At 48.2% G+C, this 21,572-nt stretch overlaps 1 protein-coding gene across 29 annotated transcripts in view; it reads left to right on the top strand.

The window, feature by feature from the left end:
* Positions 1-21,572, top strand: part of LOC135909148 (uncharacterized) — a 758,332-nt gene that overhangs the window by 238,284 nt on the left and 498,476 nt on the right. For 21 of the 29 annotated variants that reach the window (XR_011513882.1, XR_011513881.1, XR_011513878.1 and 18 more), the window contains one exon: positions 12,859-12,977. The exons of the other annotated variants lie outside the window; for them this stretch is intronic. Coding sequence is in view for 10 of the 21 variants with exons in the window: in XM_065440981.1 (XP_065297053.1) it covers positions 12,859-12,977 (119 nt within the window). In the remaining 11 variants the exon portion in view is untranslated. The remainder of the gene's footprint in view (positions 1-12,858; positions 12,978-21,572) is intronic. 29 annotated transcript variants of the gene reach the window in all.

Genomic DNA, 21,572 nt, shown 5'->3' with positions numbered 1-21,572 from the left:
CGTTTCAAACGACCGATAGCGTGCTAACGATGCGTAGTGGGCGCGGTAGGGAACGACTTCGTCTATACTACACGATGGTACTGACGATAGAGTGAACGCATGAATTCGCTTGGAGAAAAAAAAATAAAATATTACGCACCAACAACATTCAGGTAGAATTGAGGGATCATTTCGGGAGCGCTCGTGGCTCAACGTGCACAAAGTTCGGCTGCACCACGGTCGCGATGGGTCCATCCACATAGGCGAGCGTCATTTGCTGCTCGCACAAATGTATCTCGAGAAAGAGCTTTTGGTTGGCCCGCCATCTGTTGTACACAAATAACCTCCGTCGTATGTCGAAGGACCCCGTATCTGGTCGCGCCATTTATTCCACTCTCACCGCTTCATGTCCATTTCGTATACGCGCCTGAAGATAGGAATGCCTTCACCGAGCGGCGTGAAGCCGGCCTTCAGAGGCCTATACACCGCGGGAAACGTAGACGGCTTCCTGCTGGCGTTTCTGTCTCTGACAGATTTACGGCACGTGAGGTTTGAGGAGGTATTCTCGGAACTTTCACGGACACGAGCCACACGGATGGTGGGAACGATGGCGCGCTCTGACGTGCGAATACCCGCGCAAGAGCAGACTGGACGTCGACTAAAGTACACGCTTTGGCGAATTGGTGGTGGATCTCTGGATAGGAGACAGTACAAGAAATATACGGTTGAGGGAAAGTGACTTTCTTTTCCTGCTGCTTTTCGCTCTTTGCGCTGTCGCCGTTCCCACGTGGAACTCATTGGCTGACTACTTGCGGACGGGGCTTCTCTTCCCTTCAACGCGGGACTCACCATCCGCCTTCCATATGCGACTCCTGCGTGAGGTACGGCGTTTCATCGCCGGGAAAACGCGTTCTCTGCAGGTGCGCGCCGTGGTGGCCTCGGCCGAGGGCAGATTATAGCCATTGTAATTGGAGCAACCCTCGTTCGTGCTTGCTCTGCACAGCATGATGCCTGAATGGGCGTCGCAAATTGAGGAAGCCTTCCACCGGATAGCCTGGACGTGTTTCAGATAGTAGTAGCGTGACATGTAGCTGATTTGTGGTGGCCCTGACCCGCATGTGTTGCCTGCAGTAACAGCGTCAGCACTGGTCCGACTAAAAAAGCCGGATTAATTAAACACTTGGAGCGTAGAAAAAGGATGTTACGTGCTTCATGACTAACCGAAATGTGCCCGAAAAAAAAATGTGCCGGAAAGCAACGTGCATGTTCGCGCGCTGTGCATTAAAGCTAGATATTCCTGAGGAAGCAGCGTGTTTTAAATTCTAGTATGACTTGATCAGGACAGGCTCCAGTGTTATCAGTCTTACATGTTTAAAACAATCCGTTTATAGTGACCGATGTGGGCCGATTACAGTGCCGGTCCTGCATGGTAAAACATCCTGGTAAGCTGTGCATTCTTTGAAATCATGTACCAATTGCATATCTATCTCTCTCTAGTACGCCATAGTCTGCGTCGTCAGAACCGCTTAATATTATTTGTGTACCACTTATAAAAAAGTATAAGGACTGATATTTTTATATTATATTGAAACTCAAGAAACGATTGTTATTGAGTCGCTTTGTATGTGTGTAGAGTAAACATGGCCTTGGAAGGGCGTTCATGCAAACTCGCTATGTGGAAAAGCGGCGCTTACGTAAGCACGGTTTGGCTCATTGGCACCTAGGCATTGCAAGAGTGACGTAAATAAATCTCGAGCAGAGAGTTAAAATTAGGTTCAGTGTTAGGCCGTCAGAAAACCTTAATTGAGATATGGAAGATGATTCAGCAAGTATATGGGGAATAAGCATTATTTAGAAAATAGAGAAGCCGTGTTTTCTAGCTGCACCAAAGGCTTCGTGAGGGCAGAGATTCAGTACAGGGCGATCAAAGAGTAGGCGACTTCTTGACGTCACATACGCTGCAAATCTGGAGCCCGCGAGGCAGCTGCTGCATGAAGACAGACATGTTAGTGTGAGTGTGGTATCATTAGATTTGTTATTGAACAGGAGCTGTGTCTCACCTTACGAAACCAATTAGGTAAATGGAATCTGGATGCAATAGTCATCCCACACACGCGCTGAACGACGGAAAGAAAGAAGCAGGCGAACTACTGTTGCTGAACTTTTGATTGCGCCAGCAGAGATCCGACGTTAGTCTTGAACACGACTGGCGGAGGTGAAAGATGACGCAAGTCACTTTAATACAAGGCGGTAACTAGCAAAGCGTTAACTATCGAAAACAAAAGCAATGTTGGTCGAATTTTGTGATGCTAGAAGCTCGGTGCACCAATAATATTTGCATGACAAACTAATAATAGGCCAAAAGTTCGAAACTGATATGCTTATAGGTTTACGCCAAACATGCCCCGGCAAATCAGGGGTTATGTCGTTACACTGCTCAAAATGAGGGCGTAGGTTCAATATCAGCCATGGCGGCTGCATTGTTATATGGTCAAACGCTCGTGTACCCAAGTTATGTGCAAGCTAAAGAACCTCAGGTGGTAAGACATAATTCGTTGTCCCCACTACGCCGAGCCTCATATTAGGTTGAGGTTGTGCACGTAAAACTCCAAAATTTAATTCTTAACGTCGAAGCCAAGCAGTTCCGTGGCGCCGTCCTAACTTGTGGTCTGAGTGGTGGTTCTTGTTGCATGACATAGCGGGACCCCGGAATGCTGTATTATTCTTGGAATAGCTGACAAAGCATTCCTATTCCTGCTCTACCACCCAGATCCCTGAAATGAACCCGAGTTCTCGCCGTGCGATTTTTGCTTTTTTGTTTACCCTTGTGAAATTACCGCTCAAAGAGAAATGTCACGAATATATTGCAACAATCCAAACTATACACTTGCTGATATCCTGAAGAGTTTTCGGGGTGAAGCTAAGCTTGCTTGCTTCTTTGAAAGCGAGAAATGGTTGAAGCGGTGTGTAAGTAGCCCATGTGACTGTGCTTTAAGGAGTGTTGTGCCATTACCACAAGCCCGGATCCCGAATCTGCAAGATGCAGAATCTATCCTGCGAGCGCCATAATTCTCCCTTCACAAGTCAAGATGCTGCGCCTTCGTGCGGGAGAAGCCTCGGCGGAGCAGCGTGTTTTGACGTGTCCGCGTGTGCCCGACGGCCCGGCGCCGCACCTCCCTTGCCTGGAGGTCACCGCGCGCGCGAACTTTGAACCGAGTGGCCAGCGCGGTCGCTGGTTGGACCCCTCGGACGACCGTCGTGTGCTGACTTTGTATTGGGCCGGTTGAGTGACAATGGGCCTCGGGGATTATAAAAGCAGAGACACGCCGCTCGAAAACAGGATCCGCCAACCCACCGGGAGAGAGTGTCGCTCCCGACTGGGGTGAGATGTGTCACGCGTTTTCGCCGGACGTCGTCGTGCGAGAACAGTCGCGTTTGTTGTGAGCACTCGGCCCCAGTGCCGACCCGTTCATGTCCTGTATGATAACCTGTATATAATGTATAAAGTCCCTTTTGTTATTCTCATCGACGCCAGGCTCGGAGTCTTCGCTACCAACGCTCTGTCACGAAACGGGTGACGAGCGCTACGGGACCACAAAGCCGTAATCGTGGTGCAGCGGTACAAGTTCGTAACACTGGCGGCACCGGTTGGATGTCGTAACACTGGTGGCACCGGTTGGAAGTTCGTAACACTGGATGGCAGCTACGGGATTGACCGGCATCAGCTACCTCGGCGCGGTGAGTGCCTGAAGTTTACCTCAAACACCAGACTTTCTCTGACACAGGTTATAGTAGCTCAGGGATTGACTTGGTGTTGCATTGTGTTTAACCTTGTGTGTTTCAAGCCTATTATAGTAAGAGTGTTTTGAAAACCAGGGGATGCTGAGAGGGTAAACAGGGCAGTGTGTGAAATACTTGCATATGTCTTACTAGTAGTGTTATAGTAGCGTACGGCAGGTATATTCAAAAAGGGTAAACAGCAGGAGGACAGTGTGAACGATGGAGAAGTACAAGGTGAAGGAACTTCTCGAAATTTGTGAGGAGTTGGGCATTGAGTTGGGCTCAACCAAAAGAAAGAATGCGATCCTTGAGGTCATGAGGACTGGGGACGTAACGGCTGAGGAAGCCGCAGAGGCCTTGGCGGGTATCAATGAACGTCGGGAAAGGGAGGAGAAGGAACGTTGCGAGCAGGAAAGGAGAGAACAGCAACGTCGCGAGGAGGAAAGGGAGGAAAGGAGAGAACAGCAACGTCGCGAGGAGGAAAAGCAACGTCGCGAGGAGGAAAAGGAGGAAAGGAGAGAACAGCAACGTCGCGAGGAGGAAAAGGAACTTCGCGAGGAGGAAAAGGAGGAAAGGAGAGAGAGGCAGCGACGTGAGCATGAGCTTAAAATGAAAGAGTTGGAGATCCGAAATAACTCGCCGGCGCCTAGTCTCACTTCTAATGTTCCAAGAATACGCGATCAACTTCCACCCTTTGTCGTCGGAGAGGATATGGCCAAATACCTCGTAAAATTTGAGCACGTGTGTGAACGGAATAGCATTGAGCGATCCCTTTGGGCACAGAATCTGTTAGCGTTGCTTCCTGGGGAGGCATCAGACGTAATAACTTGCTTATCGAAAGAGGCGTTTGAGAGCTACAGTGATGTGAAGGAAGCGCTACTGCGGAAGTACAAATTGTCGCCCGAAGCTTTCCGGCAGAGGTTCCGGTATGCAAAAAAGGGTAAGGAGTCGAATGTTGACTTCGCGTTTCGTCTAAAAGCCGACTTGGTGGAATGGCTGAAGGGCGAAGAGGTTTACGACGACCGCGACAAAATTGTCGAATGCATCGCGTTGGAGCAGTTCTACCGTTGCATTGATGAGGATGTCCGGCTCTGGCTGCAAGATAGGCTAAAGGAGGTTAAGCTAAACAAGGCAGCAGAGTTAGCGGAAGAGTATTACACACGCCGCAGCTTGCACAGCAAGGCAGTGCGCATAGAAAAAGCAGATAGAAGAGATGGGTTTTACGGGAAGCCCGACGAACGGAAGGAAATCACGCGTCGCGAGTTTCGGGACGACGAGTCCCTTCCCAAAGAAACTGTAAGGGATGGACAGAATGCATCTCAGAATGATGACGATGGTCCGAAACAGCGAAACGAAATGACGCGTTCTTTTGAAAAACGGAGACCGTTAACCTGCTACAATTGCAAAAAGCAAGGGCACATCGCTGCAAGCTGCCCAGAGAGAATTGCTTTTGCAACGATACAGGAAACTCACAAAAACATACGTCTATTGGAGCCCTATGTGCAGGAAATTAAGGTAAACGGCAAGAAGTGCCGAGCACTGCGGGACTCTGCAGCAACTATGGACGTTGTTCACCCGTCTTTCGTCTCCTCGAGTGATTTTACGGGAGAGTGCGTTAGGATACGGCAAGTGGCCGAGAAGGAGAGTGTCTGTTTACCGATCGCAACGGTTAGCATTGAAGGAGGATTTGGGAAACTTAACACCGAAGCCGCTGTGTCAGCCGCCCTCCCGGAGCAATTTTCCTACCTCTTCTCAAATAGCTCGGAGCAGCTGCTGAGGGATCAGGGCAAATCATTCTTTGCCGACGTGGCGTACATGGCCCCCAGGCGATCCAAAGCGCGCCCGCTGTCGAGGGAACTTGACTTTGCGTCGGTGAGCGAAAGGCGGTGCGGCACACGGACCGATCACGGTAACTTGAGTGGCGAGCAGTCACGGGAGAGGCAGAGCTCGGAGGCTGGCCTAGACGAGCGGGTCCTGGAAGTGAGTGGGAGTGACGCGTGCAGTGCTAGCCGCGATATAGACTCGACGCCGCAATTAGGCGACGCGGGCTCCGCACTCGCTCCGGTTTCCGCCAGCCGGCAGGAGCAGGCTGCAGTTGAAAGAAAAAGTCTGATTCGCGAGCAACAGGAAGATTGTTCATTAGCCGATCTGAGGAAGAGCGTCAAACGGGGAGTGGAAAAAAAGGGGGTTTCATTTGGCAAGGAACCTGGCTTATTGTACCGCCGCTACACGGATAAGCAGGGTCGCAAATATAAGCAGCTTCAGATTCCGCGAAAATATCGCCGGGAAAAATGAATGACCTCATTTGCTTCCTCAGAAGTATGTTTTCGGTCCAAAGCGATTTCAAGGGGACCATTCTATTTGTCATTATTATTGCTGATTATTAATTGTTTCTATTTTGTTATGTTGATGATTTGAAAACTGATTGTTTGAGCCTTGTGTGCTAGATCGTACACCTGCCTCTTGTTGCAGCGGGAGAAAAAAGGGGAAAACAATTTAGTTAGGTTGATTTGAATTATGGCCTTGTCTGGTGTTTGACGGGAGACAGAGGGCACTTGTTCGTGTTGGGTGTTGCCTTTTGCCGGTCGGTTTTGCAAGCTGCAGAACGACCAAGCGGGACCAGTGGCGAGAAGCAAGGTCTTAGGAACGACCCGAGCGGAGCTGGTCAAGGTGCCTTGGCGACGAAGTGGTGAGCAGAGCTCCTGTCCTGGCGAGTCGGACCTGGGCACGTGAGGTTACCTGGCGTCCCGACACTGGACGTGAACTTGGACGAGCCTGACGAACGTGCGCGCCTGGCATCCGAGCCACGTGGAGGCAGCTCGTCTTCCCGGCGCCTTATCTGAGGGCGGGGATGCTGTTGTGCCATTACCACAAGCCCGGATCCCGAATCTGCAAGATGCAGAATCTATCCTGCGAGCGCCATAATTCTCCCTTCACAAGTCAAGATGCTGCGCCTTCGTGCGGGAGAAGCCTCGGCGGAGCAGCGTGTTTTGACGTGTCCGCGTGTGCCCGACGGCCCGGCGCCGCACCTCCCTTGCCTGGAGGTCACCGCGCGCGCGAACTTTGAACCGAGTGGCCAGCGCGGTCGCTGGTTGGACCCCTCGGACGACCGTCGTGTGCTGACTTTGTATTGGGCCGGTTGAGTGACAATGGGCCTCGGGGATTATAAAAGCAGAGACACGCCGCTCGAAAACAGGATCCGCCAACCCACCGGGAGAGAGTGTCGCTCCCGACTGGGGTGAGATGTGTCACGCGTTTTCGCCGGACGTCGTCGTGCGAGAACAGTCGCGTTTGTTGTGAGCACTCGGCCCCAGTGCCGACCCGTTCATGTCCTGTATGATAACCTGTATATAATGTATAAAGTCCCTTTTGTTATTCTCATCGACGCCAGGCTCGGAGTCTTCGCTACCAACGCTCTGTCACGAAACGGGTGACGAGCGCTACGGGACCACAAAGCCGTAATCGTGGTGCAGCGGTACAAGTTCGTAACACTGGCGGCACCGGTTGGATGTCGTAACACTGGTGGCACCGGTTGGAAGTTCGTAACAGGAGGCTCCACTAACTAATTTTTTTCCGGGAAAATGGGGAAGTATACTTAAAGCACTTGGGGACATTGACAGTAAGTATATTGTCTTTGTAACCCCCTCATAATATGCCACTCCGTTTCTGTCCACAACGTTTCCTGGGGAGCGTCGAACGCACAGAAATTTTATAGCCTTAATTCGACGCCAAAGGCAGCAGCAACGGCGCGTCCCGCCCAAATAAGGCTGCTCGTGTAGCGGGCGAAACTCATGTCGCGCACCTCGAAGTCGGAAGGCGTCCGTGCGACACAGGCAGCCGCCGACTCGCCATATAGTCTCCCTCCCATGAGGTCCCATCGCTCTTTTCTGCCCGTTTCGTTGCTCTGGACGGGCCCGTTTATAAACACGTTGAGAGCAAAGAAAACTAAGCGGCTGCAGTCGGGTTATGGATGGGGCTACGAGTGCTGGCAGCGCCGATGTGTTTCCCAAAACTTCCTTCGCTTCTTCGAAAGACCTCGCCAGCTTCCTTTCTGGCTTTTGTTTGTTTGTTTGTTTGTTTGTTTGTTTGTCTGTTTGTTTGTTACTCTCTGGCATTGCGTTGCGTTGCCTAGCGCCTCGCGTCGGTCGGTGACTAGGAGAGAGTGCAAGTGGAGACAACAACATCGCTGCCCCGATGTACGATGCTGCACGCCGCGCACAGCTGTGAGAAAGCGGCCTGGAGGGTTTTGTGGTATACATAGAGGGGCACTTGTCCTCGGAAGAGACAGATTGCCAGTGCCGCCTACGTCGTGCCGCTCTGACTGCGTGTGCGGTGAGGGAATCAATGAACGACGCTGCTGGTGACACCGCGTGAGGTACACGAGTGTGCCTCGCGAAAGAAGAGTCGTGTATCAACACCTCCGCCTTTCCCCCAGGAGCCTTTGAGGGGTGGTGCGTCTTCTTACTTCCAGTATAACGTTTTTCTCTTTTCTTTTTTTTTCTTGTACTGAGGAAGACGCATGGCAATCACACGCTATGTCTACGTTACTGCGGGTCGAAGTCATTGTCAGCTGTTAGAAAAGCGCCGCTTTTCAGACTTTTCAACGGTGAGCTTCTTTTAAACTTGGGCACTCTGTGTTTAAAATATGAACCCGAAGAGTGGTGCGAAGCTGAACGCGGGTAGCACTGAACAAAAGAGGAGTACAAATATGAAATATGAAACGTCGCCCCAGTCTGCGGCGACGTTTATCGCAAAGTGCGTCGATGGTATTCCACGGGTCTTGAGCAGTTCAATTAATGGTTCATGTTTAACAACCATTACGTTAGTTCCCATCGTTTACATGAATTTTTGAGCGGGTTAACTAATTTTGATGGGGAAAGGACGCAGGACACAAGCGGCACGGCCAAAGTCAATCTTAGCAGGACTCCCACCACAGTTTTGTTAAGTCCTATACCACAGTGCAACAAGAATTTATATATATATATATATATATATATTCTCAGAGAGGTCCCAATAGTTATGTAATAGTCACACAGGTGCGACATATTGAGCAAATCTGTTGATGGCATTGACAGCTGGTCCGTCTTGGAGTTATAGTTTAGGAGTAGTGCCACACAAGAAGGGGGGTGGGGTGTGGAAGGGCGGTGGTGCCTGCATCTGCTGCGTAGCGCGATAGAAACTTTTGAGAAGCGTTTCGCTGTAGAAACCACACATATAGCAGGCAGTCAACTAAATAGACTAAAGACAAAATTTAGGAGTCGTTAAATGAAGCGCAAGAAAACAAAGAACCTATTCTTCTGATGTAAACAACGCATGCGAAGCATATGTTCCTTCTTACTTCACATATTGCTCGTTATTTTTAGCTAACAAGATCGGGGAGAGGCGCAGGTGTATAATAGCCGCTCCACCTTGGAGCGCTATGACGAATTTTTTTTTCGCCTCTGTTAACGAGCAGCAGGCACGTGTCCTTTCTCTAGGTGTGTCGCGCAAAATACGTGCAGGGCTGTGAGAACTATGGAGCGAGCTTCAGGCAATCAGCCGCACGATTAAGAAGTGTTCTGTACTTTCACCCAGAGCGTAAAATGAGTGTGTTGGTGGTAGGCGAGCGCGTGGCACTGCGCCGCCGCGTAGAGCGAAGTGTAGACAAAAGCAACAAGTTGCGAAAGCCTCGCACACTTCTCTAAGTAGCAAAATCTCAAACAGCGCGGAAGGCGTTGCTGCAGGAGTTGCTTGCCTCAGGAAGAGAAAATTACTCCGCAACGTCGAATCCGGGGGAAATAAAAAGAAGTTGCTCTTAGAGTGCGGGGGAAAACAGCAAGAAAGTTATGCTAGTTAACAAAAGTAACAACAAACAAACAAAAACAAAGCAGAAACACAAATGAAAAACGAAGCAGGCCTGTTGGTGAAAGCAGTATACGTGTGCTTCCTTAGATCCCGCCAGTTTCGGCGCTGTGCATTTTATCTTAATTTTATTTTAAAAGACATTACTTCGCCATTAGCAATTCTTCATCATGTAACGGAGGACTTGGCGTTCTTTCTTTTTTCTGTTAAGTGCGATGAAATTACTTCTCAGGCTACTTTATGAAGCGCTCTTGGCGGGAGTCGTCATGCGATGCTAAGCGGGCACCTGCAAATGTCAGCGGAGAGCACTTCCTAGCATGCTCTGCGTCAAGACTGTTGAGACTCGCATATCGCTGAAATTTATAGAGTAGGTCAGATTTGCACGTTACGTTCCGGCGACATTGCAAATTGTCCGGGTGCGTTTTCATCGCCTGCTTGTGGTTTTGTGGTTTTGTGGGTCAATCCTAGTTGTGTTTCTTCATACAACGTACCGCGTTCGTCGCCATCAGGAAAATGTGAACACTCGAGCAAGCCACAATTTGTCGTTTGTGAGCTATGAGCTTTAGCCATAACGATGCACCATACTCAAGTTAAGTCCTCCATCGAGGCCTCAACGTGTGTGATGCTGGATCTTTGAAAAGTGAAAAACTCGCTCATTGCGTCTATGTAAGCTTCTTACCCGAGAAAAAATGTCATAGGCATTCTACTAATATACATAGCTCGCCCTGTACTTATGAACGAACAAGTACGGCAATTTACATGCTGTATATCGGAAGTGCCTGCGTTATTCCCAAATTATCACCACATAATTCCCAGCTGAAACACGTTTACTTAGAGATAAGTGAAATTTGGAAATAGACAATTTCCGCCATCGGCCAAAGTGTTGGACATACTCTCGGTTTCAATAAGAGTTGATTTCAGGGCGCTTTCTCGAAAGGGTGGATGGGTCTTCATAGGCCAGATAAGCCTGGAGCCATCCTCCTCCTTACACTCTACGTGCGTTGCTTGTCTTTGTTACTTCTAAAGCTCTGCAATTCATAAGTCGTGTTACCTTGCCCTCCCCCTTCTACTGTGGAGAACAACGCTTCTACTCCAGACGCCTGGCGGGCGCCGCTGGTTGTGCTGCCTAATCACCGTTGCCTGAGAGTACCTCAGTTGGGCCGTGCGACGCCACTTTAATGCCTTTCTTGTCCTAATCCAATTGTCAGGGCTCACCGGCTAATGAAGTTAGTACTACTCGTATCTTTATTTGTTTGCATACATTTTTTAAGTGCCGTCTTTGGGAACAGGAGCTTCTTCACAGCCGGCGGTATAATTTCAACGTCCCTCCCAGAAGCTTAGGCGCACTATATCGTAACCTCATTTGCTTTCCAAGTCAATGAGCCAACCGACTAAAGCAGCTTAATCGTCATTACCATCATAATCAATGCGTTTAAAGCTGCGCCGTCGGAAAGTATGCTGATTGTCGCAAGGCACTTTTGCAGCAGAACTTGTCTGCACTTATATCGGAGAAACTTTGAGGAGTAGAAGGCAAGAGCGTGCTAGGTCAGGTCGACCTCTCTGCCTTTCTAATAAATGATCTCTCTCTTGAGGACGACCATTAGCGAAGGGTCGTCGGCAGAGAAAATGAATCGGGTCCTTTGTGTGTGCACGCGTACGAGCGTGTTCACGTGTACGCGTGTGCATCTGCATGCGTGTTGTTTGATTTCCGTGTTTATAGGCAAGCCAGAAGTGCGCATGACACTGCTACTGATGGTAGTGATGTCTTTTCCTGTGTTATGAACAGTACACAATTTAGTTAGCTGTATTGAAAGTAACATAGAGCGATGCAGATAAAGTTTACTTAAATTAGGGGAGACGTTATCACTGGTATGCATGCGGAGGTAAGCGTATGCGGGTGAAGTAAAGCTTTTGCTAAATATTTCTTAACCAGCGCGTGAGTTAACGCGTGAGTCATACGTAGGCAACTTTTTTAGGATGCTCAGTTTAAGGTCAGGCAGCCGAAATTCTTAATTCAGTACTCGAACGAAGGAACTTCGCATTAGTCTATCGTCTTTATTGTTTCCATTGGGTGTACCTACTGCAAGTATTTCTAATATAAGTAATGAAAATACCTTATATCGCTTCTGGCAACACATTCGACATCTAGGTAGCTCATTCCTCAGTTGTACTTTGAGTGAGGTAGGCACTGTCTAGAAGCAGACAGAGTCCGGGCATATTCCTGCAGCTGCTTTTCGGAAGCTGGTGTGGTTTTACCGCTTCACAGTCCAACTGACGACCACGCACATCACAGCTTTGTGAGTGCCTAATTATATGGCACTGGATGCGGGGGGTCGCCGTTCTTTTTTTACTTGCTTATTTATACATCCTTATTTTATATTCGGGTGCCTTCTTCTAAGCTACCAGGGCGCACGCTCTCCGGCGCGACGACATATCCGGTCGCATGGCGAGGCACACGGTTTTGCATCAAGCGGCACGGCAAGTCTGATGCCCTTGCGTGTTTTCGTCGCCGAAAACACAACGAGCACCGCTGTTGTGGAAGCCGAGTGCGCGCGATGACAAGATTCCCGAGCGTCCGCGAGGGAGGCCGGGGGGTTTACACACCTCGCTCTTTTCGGCCCCGTAGCTCTATATCAGGACACGAAGGGGCCGTTCGCATCGCCTATCCCCACCCTCCCTCCTGCAACCTCCCTCCCTGCCCTCCACATTTCCAGCTAACCCGTCTCTACTGACATGCATGCCTGCTAGCTTTTGCATCGTCGAGCCAAGGCGTGCGCGAGAGCATAACGCCTGCCTCTTGCACCGCGTAGAGACCCACGTGCCTAGTCGCGAAGAGCTCAAGTTCAAGGCGAGAACGCGGCACTCACCCTTCCGTAGGCGAGAGTGATGAAAGGCGGCTTCGGCGGGGCAGGCGTATCTGACCGAGAGTTGTGGTTTATAGCAGCGGCCAAAGGGAGAACCCAGCTCGATGCTAAAATCGGGACATACCGTGTTTTCTCAACTGCGATAGCATCAAGGGAAATACGAAAAGTCGGTGTATCCTCTTACGTGCCTATCGCTGTCTCTGTTGGTGGTCGTCGTCAACATAGAGCAAACCGTGCTTTTTCTTTTTTTGACGCGCCAGCTAGTTGGTGCTTAGATCTAGGATGCGGTCAACATATGATTACGCAACCAGAATGAACTTTGTGGTTATCGTACCTTAATTGTAAAAAGCAAACTGAACTTACCGTAAGTTTTTTTTTTTTATTCTGAACGCAGAGGTTGACACGGACAGCGCCTGCTGCCTGCGGATGTGCGGTCGGTAGTATAATTGTTCGTGCCCACCTTCGGCACCACCGGAGCATTTGCTGCAGTGTGCCGCCAAAACAATCATCATGGTACGTAGTGCATCAGGGTTTGAAAAGGGCTAGCCATTTGCGTGTCAGTTTCGGGTTGGAACGGTTCGTAAAATTTGCGAATTCTTAGGAAGGCTTACACATTCACGTGTAAGCTTTTATTTCTATTTAGTTTCATTAGACTGACTAAGCAACACTCATTTTATTGGGAGAAAGCTCTCGCCTAAGCAAACCCTTGCTTTATCAAATGTGTTCGCGCATGTCATAGGGCAACCCACGTAGCCGAGTGGCTATAGCGGTGTGCTGCTAAGCTGAAGGTCAGTACATTGGCATTTATTTCCTCCCTGTACGCTCTTTCTGTTGCAAACGGATAGCAGTTCTACATGTGTGTAGGTAGGTATTCAATATTCGCACCAACTTGCTTGTGATAGTGGAGCAGGTTAGACAATCCCACGCAAGCTGAGTAGCGTAGCTTCATCTGAGGATGAATAAAGGTAAGAACTCACTACCATTCACAATCAAGGCGAATAATCAATGCAGTCACAACAACTTCAGCAATGGTAATGCCGGAGACAGGGTGGGCTGCTCTGGACGCCCACTCACAGGACTATTTATCTAGTTTCGGCGCAAGCTGTGAATCGCACATTGTAGCGTGTATTCCAATTTCCCGTTAAGGGAACATTTCGATTCGTCGAAACTGCCCATTCTGGGCTGCCCCTTACATCCTCCAGCGGAGCAGTACTGAATGCGATGTGTCAACTGAATTGCGCTCCCCTGACTGCGAATACGCGTCAGCCGCGCAGCCAGCGTTCGTACTGCAGTGGCGCATAGTGGGGGCACAGAGTAGCAGACACAAGCTTAATCTGCATAGTAGGTAGCGGCAACGCCACTGGCACCACGTGAAGCGCACGTGTCGGGGCAGGCGGAAGCATTGCGGTGACGTCAGCCGTCCCGTTTCGGGGTGGGGGTATATTTTTGGGAATAGCTGAAACGGCCCCCTGGACCACGGAACCCCGCAGGCGCCGTTGAGGCACAATGGTTCGCCGGGTCGTGCTCGTTGGCGTTCCAGCCGAGCAGGCCTAACTAGCACGCTCTTTGACGCCAGTGGCCGGCTTGCACCGCTGAAAAATCAAATTTGCAGAATGAACTGGAGTGACAGGATAGAACAGGCAACGTGATTGATTGCAAGGACGCGTGGGGACGCTTCTGTTCATCCACCCCCCTGTGATGTCACGATTCACGTAACGCTCCTTTGCGCTTATTTTGTTGTGCGTTTGTAGTAGTAGACCACACGATGGTAGATGTGCCTTCATTCCTTTTTTTTTTGTGAGGCTGGAGAGCTTATCCCACAGTTCCCCACTGTCGTTGGATCGGAATGAGTTGTCAAGCTCGGTCAATTTGGTGGTAATGTGCACACAAACGAAGGGACGAGAAATACAGCGCGGAAAGTAAAATCAGCAGTATGCAAACAACATAGAAGAGCCCGAGGAGAAAGCGCATAAAGTATTATTACACGTCCTCCACGCTGCAATACAAGGCTGCCAGAAGCAGAGGAGATGTGCAAGATTTATGTCCAGCTGCGGGACTGCAGGCACAGCTCTACGTCACTTCCTTCTTGGTGTTATTGCTTTGTAAGTCCCATATCCCAAGTGTAATGTTTTTTCTTGTAGAGTATTGTGTTGAGATAACGTGAGTCATTGCGGTTGCGTAGGTGCCTGAAAAAAAAAAAGACAAAGGCGCACACCAAACACTAGGAAAAAAAAAACAAAGCCCACAATTCGTCATTTTTGCTTGGTGTGATCAATATATACAGCATGTTTTTATTTTGTTATTTCTCAAAGCTACAGCACAAAGTATACACTTGCGCCATGCGGCGTTTGTTCTTTCCTTATGGCACAGAAATATTTCCTTCTAAAACAAGACTGAAAGCCTCAGTTCTGAGCTTACTAGATCCACTTTGTGAAGCAACGATTTCCGTCGGAAGAGCTCGCAAATTACTTCTGAGTACTTCGAAAACGTTTTCCTTTGTTAGTTCTTTTGCTGAGGTTGCGACTGATGAGCATGCGCTGGTTGGCCCTTGCGAAGCTATACTTGCGTCACTTTGCTGCGTGGGTATGCTGCGGCCAAACCGCATAAATAATTTGTAACGCAGAAATTTTTTTTTTGCAGTATGTGTCATCACTGCAACTGTCAGCTGCACGAGTTATTGCTGAGATGAAACAGCAAAACCTGATATGCCATGTATGCACATAAGTATGCGTTTGCAGCGAAGCTGTTAAGTGAAGTTGCGCAACGATTTTCTTGCGGTGACGGTGGAACCCGTCATAGAAAGATGGCGTGTGGTTTCATATTTCTCATCGAATGTCACGGATCAGCCAGCAACGCAGCCTATGTTAGAGTCCAGAATTTACTCTGAAACGTGAATAGTGACGTGTGTAATTGTTTATCCTTTTTCTGGGGTATCCAAAATTACATCCTTCGGGGATGAGAGGCCTTACCTCCTCCCAGTTCGCTCCTGCCAGCTCCCTCACATCGGACATGGGACGAGGTTTTGAGAACGCCGAATCAAAAACAACAAAACATCCTAGTTGCCTGGGCCGAAAGAGTCGCTCCTCGTGAGGGGCCATTCTAGGACTCGGGCCTGCCAGACCTTACCTGAGTAGTATTTTAGTAAAGTTCTTACCACCACCTTCTCGTGGGGACCGCATTTCACCCGCTATAGCAGCTTGCTCGTTATCGCTCAGCGCAGGACGGCCCCTGCATGATTTTGAACTAACTCGAATGTAATCGCTGATTCTATCTGTTTATGTTCTCGCTGGACCTTGCGTAATCAGATGGTACGTGCGACACGAATGGTGGTGCACTTTCTGGATGGTATGCGAGCACCAGCGATTACGGAACAACATTCTCCACGTCATGTATAAAAGCCGACGCACTTGACCAGCAGATCGCGTTTCACCGATCGACGAGTGTGCTCGCCGCTATTATTATGTTCGCAATAAGCAGCTTCTCCCAGTAAACAGCTAGTTTCATGGCTTCCGCTGTGCCACTCTGTTCTTCACCGTCACTACAATGTGACAGTCACAGTGACAGTATCAATGGCTATATAAAATAAAAGTTAAATAAGAGGCACACCTACCATGTGGCCTCAGTGGCGTAGCCAGAAATTTCGTTCAGGGTGGGGTGATGGCTCAGGTTGGGGTGGTGGCTCAGGTTGCAGCTCGGCCTCCTCCTTATACAATTTGTCGACGGGTCGAATACATGAAAAATACCTGCATTGCCATTGCCAAAGATGCTGCACACAAATTCTCGAACGCTATGCGCTGTCAAGACAAATAAAATATGTATTTTAGTAAAATAATACACTCATATGTCCCAGAATTTGTGCCTGAAATACTTGATATCAATGTTTCCATTTTTTTGTCTATTTAATAGGTAAGGAATATCGCACACAAACTTTAGAACTATATCAATACGAAACAAACCAAGCAGTGCATACCGTTGATATGAAAAATGTAAAGCTCATAAAAAGAACAAGTTGAGGACAAATATGTTAATGAAGCTTTGTCAGCGAACCTTGTTAATATTTTGGTACAAATGCAACGGCCAGGGAAAAATGTCAATGACACTGTCATTTGTTCCAATGTATTGCGCAGAAGCAGCTGTCACTTGTCGTGTATTATCAGCAATTGCACCGAAATTATACTTGCAACAGAGAGCACATATAAAGAGCAGGAGTTCTGCAATATATACGAGAACGAGTCAAATGAAAGTGACCCAATGCGAATATATGATAAACGGGGTACTTTATGTAAATGTAGTCTCTATGAGCACTTGTACATTTGTCCCACTGACTTTTGAGTCACGGGATTCCCGTCTCATAAATGTCCTCGTGTTGTTACTTCAAAAAGTCTGCAACTCACTCTTTCACGTCATCGTCCAATATGAATCTGGTTTCCTTGAGCTGCTTTTTCGGTTACTCCAAAGTGAGGAAGTCAAAAGGCGACAGGTCTGGGCTGTATGGCGGATGTTGCAGCGTTTACCTCTTAAACTTTACCAGTTTTGTATTAACCACATAGGCGACGTGGGCACGGGCATTGCCGTGGAGCAAGATGACACCATTCATCAATTTTGCACATCGTTTAATCTTGATTGCGACAGGTAGCCGATCCGGCGTTTCACAATATCGGAAACAATTGATAGTCTCTCCAGGCTCAGCAAATTCGATCAGTAATGGCCCCGGATCATCGAAAGAAAAGTTAACTAACACCTATCCAGCGGAAACGGCGGCCTTTGCTTTCTTTGGGGGTGGTGAATTCGAATGTTTCCGCTGTAAGATTTGCCGTCGTGTCTCAGGCTCGTGGTAGTGCACCATGATTCGTCCCCGATCACAACTGCAGACAAGAAGTCGTCACCCTCATTCTGATACCGAATCAGATGAGTCAAGGCAGAGCCGAACTTCTCCGTCTTCTCGTGTAGTTCAAAATGCTCGGCGTCCATTGCGCGCACAATAGCCGATAACCGAGACCTTCATGAATTATGGTGGGAAACGAACCGTGACTGGTGTTCACACGCTCTACCAGTTCATCGATACTTATCCTTTGTTTTTGTCTAATCAGCTCGTCAACCATTACAATTGCGTTGGGGGTGATTGCCCGGTGGCTTTGGCACGGTCTTGGATCGTCTTAGCAACTTTCACATCCTTCTTGAACCGTTTGCTCCAACGCTTCGCAGTGTCCAATGACATACAATGTTCAACGTACACGGCTGCCACACGGCGACTAATTTCTTTTTGGGAAACATCTTCAGCTTACAAAAACCTGACGACACCACGTTGTTCAACTTTTGGAGCGTCCCTTATTTCACACAACCATGTTCAACCCATGCAGTGTGTAAGAGCATTAAAGAGCATTTATCGTCACACCTGTGTGTCACTTTTGTAAATGATATTCCTGTGTGCTACGCGCATGCCTCGCAGAAAATGAACCGAACCATTATTGCGCAGGGTTGGTTGGCTCACTTTCATTTGACTCCCCCTCGTACATTAAAAATGCAAAGATACAATGAAATGTGTAAATGCGAAGATACAAACTTGATAATGGGCAAACAAATATCACTGGAAACGAAGTTCATTGCATATATGCACAAAATTTGGAATGAGATAACTAAATATACGTATAAGTGTGCAATAAATCTACCTATCTAATGAAACGTCACTCTGTATAATGCGTCAACCACGGCAAATAAACATATTGTGCAATCACAGATTCACAGATTCACAGATTCACAGATTCAAATTGAATGTGAATGTGAATGTGAATCTGTGAATTCACAGATTCACAGATTCACAGAGCACAGATTCAAGAATCATGTGCTCTGTCCTTTTTGCAAAAGAGAAAAGGTCACCCTGCCGCACGTCTTCGCAGAGTGCACAGAACTCAAGACCCCCACTCCTCCCCTTCCCACCAACACCCCCCAATCTCCAACCCCTTGAGCGATGGGAGACCTTGTTATCCAGCCCCGCCCTACCGATTCAGCTCGCACTGACGGACAGGGGCCAGTAGCTGCTGGGAACATATGGGTCCCGTAACTAGGGAACCACCCCCTCTGGTGCCTGCGTGCACCACCAATTTATTTCGGGTCCAATAAATGTTGATTCATCATCATCATCAGCGCACCTTTCACATTGAAACTTTATGAGAACGTTACACCCATAAAGTTTCGGAATTGAAATCCATGCACTCCATAGATACCGCGGCCTCCGCGAAATGCAGCGAGGAGCCCTCTTGCCATCAAAACGCCTTTGAAAATCTGTGCTCGGATGGGGCTCCTTGCATTACTGACGCTCGGTGCATGGGTGTTGCCGCAAAGAAAAGAAAAGCATGACCGACACTGGAATCGAACACAGCAAATCGAATAGAGCCTTTGATTACAGCAAATGCTCTATGCAGTAGGCCATAATCTTACCTGTTGCCGTCACACACGTACCCTCGCGTCACACACACTACTCCATTTACACGAACGCGTTGGTCCGCCTAGCAATGATTTGAGGAGCCCCCAGCAATGCTGGATAGCCAGCTACCTGCAAAATGCTCGATATTTTTATTGGGCACTCACAAGAAATGCTTAAGCATTAATATACCTGGTGGCGAATCTTCCATAGACGCCCATGCGTTCAATATATGGCGGTTCATTTGCGGTTCAACAGGCTTAGCGCCATCTGTGTGACGAGGCAACACTTTCGGTGGAAGAATAAATAATGTGACGCCACATCCGTTAAAAACAGAGTTCATGTGCCCCGCAATTCGACTCGATGGACGTTTCAAACTTTAAATACCACAAAAGCCTGAAAAAGCACTGTTTTTTTTTAAACTATGCGCACTTACACAAGGCGCCTACGCAAAGCATCTTGGCATGCACCTTCAAACATATTTAAAGATAGGACTAAGGGACGTTATGTGTACCGCGTTATAATATTGACTCAGTGGGTCTAATTTTCTAATGAATATAGAGAAATAGCACAAGATATGAGCAAACAAGGGCACACGCATGCGCATAAGGACGAGAACTTTGCAGCAGCACTCTTCAGTCGATCATTAATGTAACTGGTGCGACGTTGCTTAATTATTGCAGGTGAATCACGTTTGCAGAGCCTTCCACAACAAAATGCTACCTAAGCTGGACGTGTATACTTCTAGTCATGTTTCCACATCCGTAAAAAAATGTGTTAGTTCTTTTCATTATTTTGGGGCACTGCAATAGTAAGGAAATGTCACCACAGAAAGTAGTCGCCATAGAAAACAGGAGTGTAAGTCACGAAGCCATTATGTCGGCTGCTCTTTTGGCAAACGTGCTGCATGTCTTCTATTTAGCAAACGTTGTTGCTTTCAACATCCGTAAAAGACTTTTTGGCAGCCAACATTCAGAAAATAACACCATCTAGAATAACACATTGAAACATTCACGGTTTGCTTTACTGAAAGTTTGTCCTTGGTTTTCACTACTAGTTATTTTCTTGACGCAAGAAGATCTATTCGTGCAGATATTGTCACTGTACTGGCTACTCCCCAAAATATGTCTAATACGTCCAGCATAGCACAAACCTGTGAGAAGCTATCTGTCGACGACATCGCACAAAATGCCTTCCTCATCAAACCGCGGCCCTATAACCCAATCAATATTTTGCGATCACTGTGCGCACCCTCACTTGTCAAAAAAAAAAGAACTAAAATGAAACAAGAGCAATAAAGTACAACACGTCACTCACTGGTTCCTTTAGAGGAAATGGCTCTGATTGGAAAAGCTTCAAGGTGTTACCCTCTCCGTAAACCAGCCTTGCGACAGTGACGAGCGACGCGAAGGGGAAACTCCCATTCGTTGGTCTCTTGAGGCTCTAGCTGCGCTCAGCACAACGCCGCCACGCCCTACGTGCATGTAGTCATTTCGTCCGCGTACAATAAAGCGAGGCACATGCACTGAGAGCGCCGAACAATGAAGTGTTTCCTATCGACGTACGCACGCTTGAAGATAACTAACGTCAAAGCGCCGCCACGTTGAGGTCGTACGGAACACGTCGTCATCGGCCGCCGCCGCCGCCGCCGCTCCCTACCCTTCCAAGGTGTGCCTACCATCTTGCAGGCGTGAGCCGAAGTGCTAGCACATGGCCGCACTTTTGGGACTGTGCGACAAATGACGGTGGAAGGCGTGGAACAGTTCCGTCGAAATGACGGACGCGGATCAGAGGAAGGGACGATGAGTCGCCACGTTACCGGCGACGTTGTCAAACTCTATGACCCGGCCGTCATCAGTGGACGTATTTCTCGTCAAAGCCCAGCCGCACGCACTCTTTTCAATCACTTTAACGCGAAGACGTCGGCGGCGCGGAAGGAGCATGCTTGCGTGCGGAGTGCTCAGCAATAAGTTTGAGAGGCCATTATTGTCATTGCTCTTTCTTCCCGTTATTATTCCATTTTATACAGCGTCAGCGGCTAAAAGCCCGCGCATGGGCTGCCACGCCCATAGTTACTATTCCACTGGGTGCCGATCGCGGTGGTGTGTGCGCGAGCAATTTCCAAAGGATTCGTACGGACAAGCAAATCGAAATAGCGCTTTCAAACTGCAACGGGCATTTTGAGGGCCTGTTGGCGCATATAGACCGCTTTAACAATGATAAAAATGAATATCGAAATGGTGCTGACATTTTGTTGACGAGGTGTTGGCTCCAAATCCTTTCAATGATGTTTCGATAGTTGTCGAACGTACACATCAATATCTCAGCAATAAATTTGTTGAGGACTTCACCACAGTAAAATCGTTGGCTAAATTCCGTTGACTTCATGTTGTATAAATTTTAGTATTCTTGAGTCTTACTGAGCAATAGGGATATTCAATATTCAATAGATATGCGAAAACCAAACACAAACGTATATGTGTGCGTGATTTGCACATATATATTCTTTTTTGATCACTTAATCACCACTATATATATATATATATATATATATATATATATATGGTGTTCTAAATACAGGCTCTCGCAATAAACACTTGGTTTCGCCATTCACAGTTTTGCTACTGTGTTCTTGACCGTCACTGCTATGAGACAATATACATATATACGGGGTGCCACAACTATCA

This window comes from Dermacentor albipictus, chromosome 4, assembly GCF_038994185.2.
Source record: "Dermacentor albipictus isolate Rhodes 1998 colony chromosome 4, USDA_Dalb.pri_finalv2, whole genome shotgun sequence".
Taxonomy (NCBI): Eukaryota; Metazoa; Arthropoda; class Arachnida; order Ixodida; family Ixodidae; genus Dermacentor; species Dermacentor albipictus.
This window is presented reverse-complemented; position numbering and strand designations above follow the sequence as displayed.